Here is a 6,717-nt window from a genome sequence, read left to right as displayed (position 1 = left end):
CTTACTTTGCATGGCGATTTTATAGTACCAAAATTAACGGTACACGGCAATTTAGTTGGCAATTTCGAGAATACTTTCCAATTCGCGACACTCAACGAGCAGTTGCAACAGCTAACACAACGACGCTGGCGAAATTTAGTGGTGCACGGCAATGCTTACTGGAATGATACAGCGATACGCAGCAGCAGCATCAGTACGAAACAATACGAACAATTGCAATATTTGTACCGACACGCGGTGCGACGCAGTGGTGATCAGGCGATTTCTGGCACCGTATACATGACACAACCGCTAATTAGTAGAATGCGCACGCGCACCACATTCCCCAATGGTGTGGACCTTGCGCACATAGCGCGTGATTGCCTATTGAAGAACACAACAGCGCCGCAGACGATAGTAGGCGCGAAATTGTTTCACAAACCCTTACGACTGCAGCGCGCTTTGGTTGAGGGTCCGCTGGCGATTACTACACTTAACGCGGTAGATGTGCAACTCTTCCATGCGTCTCTCTACCGGCGCTCGAGCGGCGTGCCTATTGGCGGACCTTTATACTTCAAGGTAGCACCCATTATTGGACAACTGATTGTGCAAGGTCAAGTGAATGGCATGCCAACGTCACAGGTTTATACGCCAGCAAGGGGTGCGTTGCCACCCGTAAGGGTGCATAATTTGGTGATCGATGACGCGCTGCAGATCGGCGATATTAATGGGCAGAGCTTTGATTATTTGCTGAAAAATAGAATCAAGCTAAATGGTGAGCCACAAGAAGTGCAAGGCTACCTGATATTCGAACACCTGGTGACCAACAACGAAACGCTACTGCAGTCCATCAATGGCGTGCCGATCGATGATTTGATATACAAGAAAAGCGATCAACTGCAAGTGATCGCCGGTCAAAAGTTGATTGATGGTAATCTAATCTTCAATGGGCCCTCGCATGTGACGCGTTTGAATGGGCAACGGCTGGTGGACGCATATCAGCAAAGTATTTTCACTACGGCGAACTATCATTTCGATAATCTTACCATAGATCAAGGTATATTTGTGAAGGGCTTAGTGCTTGTTGCCGATATGCCGCTGCACGCTAGAGGGCGCACGTTATCTAATAGTACTGCAGACCGCACCGAAGACGAGGAGCCGGCGCTAGATGAAGCGAACTTACTTGAGGAGCATACCAATCAGCTGGCAGGCGACGACGCTTTCCGCGAACAGCTAACAATTGCCGTTAATCAGCTGAGCAATCTACTGAGCGCGCGGAATGCCACCAGTTTGCTGGCTGATGAGCAAAACGCACATTTGCTATACCTCGACTTTGACTTCGATACACAGGTACTGCGGCAGTATGCTAACGAAAGTGTAGATGAGACCTTCCTCTACGAACAGCGGCATGTAACGCCCTGCGAGCATCGGTTTCTACAAGTGCAATCTGCGCTACACAACCGTCGTCTCTTCATAACAAATGTTACCACGAGTTTTTTGTACGCCAACGCTGGCGCGATATCGGCGAAGGCACAAAACTATTGCGGCGATCGTTTTAAGAAAATAAAGAGTAAAATTACCGTTAACGGCTTGAAAGTAGCAAAAGTATTTGGCATGCGAAAATATATTGAGAGCATTGAATTATTTGTGGATGCTAAGAATCATACCTACCTGCTGTTGCATGCCATCGATGAGGCGCGCAATCGCAATGAAGTGCGCGTGCTTCGTATTGACGATGCGCTCGACGAAGTTAAAGATTGGCAAACCATACCTTTTGGCATAGGCAAGTCAGTGCAACTCTACCAGCTGGATAACTTAACCGTGTTGGCTAGCGCTGCTTTGGTAGGCAATCAACAAGCTGTCAGCATTTACCATTTCATGCCACAGACGGCGCACTTTAAACTCGCGCAAGTCATCGATGGTCCCTATGATGTTATGGCGCTGGTAGCTGTAGAACCGCATCACTATCAATTGTTGCTGAGTTGCCATAAGTGTCAGCATGTGAATGTTTATGATTTGAGTAGCGCGCCCGCGGATCCGTATAAACTTTTCCAGCTCATTAAGTTGCCAATACGCGTTGATAAGTTGCACCCGTTTGCGATGAGCGATGGCGAACAATTTCTGTTGATTTTGGGCGAGCAGCAACAGGATTTTTACCATTTGTACAAATATGCCTCCATACAGGGTTGGTTGCACAGTTCCGTCGGCTATTTCCGCAATATACAATTGGCTGTGCCGTTGAGTGGGATGTTGGCGAAATGGAAAGATGCAGTGTGGTGCGCGCTATTACGCAGATATGAAGTATGTTGTTGTTTTGTTTTTGTATAATCAAATTTTGTAAAATTATTCGCAGTATTCTTTAAAGTGTGAATTAATCAAGTAATGAGTATTTTTTATTGAGTATTTATTAACTATGTAAATATGTGTGTATGTATATGGTAATACTTTGATATTTTGAATTTCCTGGAATAATCACAAAATTGTAATCTCAGAATTGGTGTATGCCGCTAAAAAAAAAAAAATAGGAAAATTGCTGAATGGATTTATGAAATCATTTGAATATAGATTATAACCAACCATATCTTGTCGTATATTTAAAAAAATGTTTGGAAGCGCCTTCTTGACTCATATAGTAACACTAATCGCCAGACTTTTATGACTGGACCAGTATCTCCTAGTTCCTATTGGGGACATAACCGAGCACTATTTCAAGCGTAAGTTTACGCCTTTTATTTGTTGTGCGGAGCCTTACATAAATAGAGGGTACCGTAATGAGGAATTATAATTCTAAGTGACAGTCAGCAGCACTCAAGGCTCTCTTATCTAATAAAATAAATAATTTTGGTCCTTGAGTGCCTAGACCAACTCCTTGGCAGGCACAACAATATCCGACTAGCGATGGGTATCTGGTCAAATGGGAAAGAGGGTAACGAAACGAGGTCTGTCTCGCAAGAGAGCGATTCCCATGTTGGTCCGAGTCCGTTCCTGGATGTAGGTCCCAATACTGATAAGGAAGGAGCCTAGAATAGGAGAGGAACACTAGAGGGATTTTAAATAGGCATAGTTCGGTAGGAGTACGTCAGCAAAGAGTCTACTGGGAGGGCTACCACAAAAGAATACTCTCAAACTTAATTAACCTCTCAAAGGAGAAGTAAATAATGAAATATAAAATTTTTCCTTACAGGACACTGTCAGACTAAGAGGATTTATGTATACATGAGCTACGGATATGGTCAAATGACGCGTCGACTAAGCAACCCTTTTCACACCCATCGAGTGTGATGCAGTCTGCGACGCGTCGCGTAGAGAAGTGTAGGCTCAACGTTCGACCACAGCTTAAGCACATTCACTCCCTACATCGCAAGTGCTATATAACTTTCTGAGGGATTTAGGTCTAGCAGGGGGATATTGTGAAGTGTAGAGGTCACAATAGATGACTAGGCCGCGGTGCGTACCGCATTATGAATTTCTATATATCTATTATATACGAAGGGCATCATCATCAGTAACCAACTCTGTATAGTTGTCAGCCATGCAGAGTTCTCAAAAAACCCCGGAAGCAATGTCCGTGGGGTGAATCAGACTAGGCTGAGCATACTTTGAAGTGCCATCAAATTATAATTTAAGAAAGTTTTATTATAAGCCTATTGAGAAGTGCATGTGAAAAAATTTCATATAAATATTCCATAAAGGAAATTTTTGTGCGCAGTGCATACCATCTTGGTGTTAGTAGTCGCGCCTAAACACTTGTACTTAAATATGCGCTGCTATTTCAAAAAGCTAAAGATTCTTTACTTCTTTTATTGAAATATATATGTACAATTTTATTTACTAAAATTAAACAGCATTCAATTTGTATTGAGAAGACGAAACTTCAACAAAAAAAATCTCACTTCATCCTAAAATTTCATAAATGGCATTTCAGATCCTTTCTAGCCAACTGCGCATAGATTGTGCCATGTGGTTTGTCGACTGGAATGAAAACTTCATTATTTTCACCTGGCGCAACACTTTGAAAAGGTTTCGTATCGAAATTGAAATAATGTTTGTTTGGCAGAGTCATTGAAATCACGGAAATTTGTGGTATAACATCAAGCACTTCTTTTTCGGAGAGATACAGAGTATTTTGTACAGATACCGAAGAGATGCCCACATTTGGATCGCCAGCAAAATTTCGAATTATAATATTCTTCACACAATTCCAGGTCTGGCAGAATTTCACATCTTTAATGTCGGAATATTCCCAACTGCAGTCGACGACGGTGCTGAAAAGACGATCATATTGATCGGGTAGCGTGCGGAATTCATCGTTGACGAAGTTAACAAAGGACGATTGAGTTGTCTTGAGTACGCGAAGACCCTTAATGCCGCTAATGACAGTTTGTTTGGGATCTATAGAAGAAGAAGATGAAGGAAAACTTATGGAAAGTAAATAAGGAAACCCCACTGAAATCAAAATATAATACTAAAGATTTCCAAAAACCCACCCGTTCGTCTCAGCACCACATCACAGTAGCGTTGCGCAATGGGCGTAAAGATGAATGCGTGATTATGTCGGTGGCGATTGTTGATTGAGGAGTAATTGTTGTCGCAAATGCCGCTATCCTCCTGCGCGATACGTTCCCACGGATACTCCTCGATGTGTACGTGTGCCTCGGCTACATGGGCGTACTGGTTAAGGAAGTGATTGGCGAGCAGTAGCGCAAACTTTTCCGGATTCTCAATACCATGTTTCTTCGCCAGCAAGTAGACAGTGTTCTTTTGCGAATCTGTGGCGACAATGTCCGAGTTATCACCTGCAAGTGATTCACGGAAAAAGGAGAAAATTATGACTGGCTGGCATTTAGTTTTTGTTGGCTTTTTTGAAATTTCTCCAATATTATTGTGACTTTCCTAAGATAACAGAAAAAATAACAGGGTGGAGGACAAATGAACGGTTAGGTGGTTTGCAAGTCGCAGCGAGCTAGCAAGAAAAAAATGCAATCTTTGAATTATCACTTCTTTTTTTTTGAGGATATTGAATCTTAGCCTCGTAAAAGTAGGTCAGCTGAATAGAAAATGTTGAGATCACTATTCGGTCACACCAATATACTTACCACCTACTGTGAAACTTTAAGTCCCCAGTCTACGCAACCCCGCCTCTCGAGCTCGTGAAGAAGTTATTTTCTAACCTTGTATCCCTTTGAGGAAGGATTGGGATGACGATTAGATCAGGAGCCTCCAAGATAAACCTATACCTGTACACAAGGGTGGTAATAAGCTAAATCTAAGAGTAGGGAGTTGAGTGCACTCGTAAGACCTCTGTTTTAGGCCGCAAAACAAATGCAGTGTCTTGCAAGTAAAGCTCGTGGCCATAACAGAGGCTGCATTTTGGCTCATCAAATCTTCTAGTAACCTGCCTTCAGCATCCATAAATCTCGATTGCCAGCAAGCCATTAAGTCACTGGATTAGTGTGAACCCGCGTATAAAATTGCAATAGAATCTAGAAAAGACCTTAACGAGTTGGTATAAAAGTCTACTATCCACATTGCGAGTATGCCAGGTCACAGAGTTATACAAGGCAACTGTACAGCAGACAAGACCTTACCTGCCGTCAACTCTTCTCATTATGCGGGCCTACTGCTATCGACTTAGAAGACATGGCTAAAACACACTTCGTCGAGAAGGCAAATAAAAGATGGTCGAAAGAATCCACGTGTGGGGCAACTCCACAAATCTGGTCCATCATTGGTAAGAACACATCCGATGCCCTCATTTGGTTAAAATACTCTCTACTGAGGGAAGTGACGGATATTGGAACGGGTCACTGCTTGATACGAAGGCATGCCGGTAGAATGGGTATTATTTGCTATAAATTGAATATTTAGACCAAAGATAATGGTATAAAAGAAGAAATCTTATAGTTTCAAGGACGTTTTCTACACTTTGGATAAACGCAGTTTTTTCAGAATGACGTGCAGTGACTGCGAAATCACTAATTGTCTCAGATGAAATTGGGGACGCCTGACATATGCAATTTTGTATCCGAGCCGTGTCTACATCAGCTGTTTCGTTCGATTGATTTCGGCGTTACCATGATAAAGTAGCAATTTTTTTTAAACTTTCTACCTTAGAAATACACTTGTAGGAGGGCCGAACGATTTCAGAAGAAACATTTTTTCATTGCGGATGGTAGTCTTGACTTAAAATCGCCACATGTTGCATTTGTTATAGCAGCAGAAATCTACCCACTAGGAATCCTGTACATGTTTTCGCTTTTATAAGATAAAAAAATGATTGGAGGGATATGTTTATCACCTCGGGATTTAGACACCGGAGGTAGCTCCTCCGAAAGGCAAACTCTTCATCCGGCTTGACGTCGTAGTTGCAGCCGAGGAGGTGGGGAGGTTACGCGGCTCGCTACAAGGCAGAGCCTTGCTGGAATGGTTACACTGCTCCAAGCATAATGTCTGGGTTTCCATATGAAGGTAATTTCGGTGAACATGAATTACCAGCTTGTGACCGTCCAGTGAAGTTCGTAGATATCTGACGTCCATACTCATAGCTCAAAAAAAATTAAATGAGATATTAAAAAAAGAAAAATGATTTAGTGGAGATCCAAGCGATAACTTTTCAACGGACCTGAAAATTTCATCTTTGTGGTATCATTAGAAGAGCCAGGGAAACTTTTAACTTTATAAAAAAAATATTTTGCATATTTAAGATTCCAAAAATATGGCCATGAGCCACGTAACTAG

General features: G+C 42.3%; 2 protein-coding genes across 2 annotated transcripts; one reads left to right on the top strand and one right to left on the bottom strand.

The window, feature by feature from the left end:
* Nucleotides 1-6: 6 nt before the first annotated feature.
* LOC108381711 (uncharacterized) lies at nucleotides 7-2,362 on the top strand (the record flags this gene model as incomplete). Its single annotated transcript, XM_017638121.1, has 2 exons — nucleotides 7-2,280; nucleotides 2,345-2,362. Coding segments are annotated over 2 exons (2,292 nt in total), but the record flags the coding sequence as incomplete, so codon positions are not given.
* Nucleotides 2,363-3,886: 1,524 nt separating this feature from the next.
* On the bottom strand, nucleotides 3,887-4,872 carry LOC108381710 (uricase-like; the record flags this gene model as incomplete). The annotated part of the gene is made up of 2 exons (XM_017638119.1): nucleotides 3,887-4,371; nucleotides 4,467-4,872. Coding segments are annotated over 2 exons (891 nt in total), but the record flags the coding sequence as incomplete, so codon positions are not given.
* Nucleotides 4,873-6,717: the final 1,845 nt, after the last annotated feature.

This window comes from Rhagoletis zephyria, unplaced genomic scaffold (assembly GCF_001687245.7).
Source record: "Rhagoletis zephyria isolate East Lansing unplaced genomic scaffold, Rhagoletis_zephyria_1.1 Rzeph_scaffold_23472, whole genome shotgun sequence".
NCBI classification, from domain to species: domain Eukaryota; kingdom Metazoa; phylum Arthropoda; class Insecta; order Diptera; family Tephritidae; genus Rhagoletis; species Rhagoletis zephyria.
The sequence above is the reverse complement of the archived record's forward strand: the minus strand, read 5'-3'. Positions and strand labels throughout refer to the sequence as shown.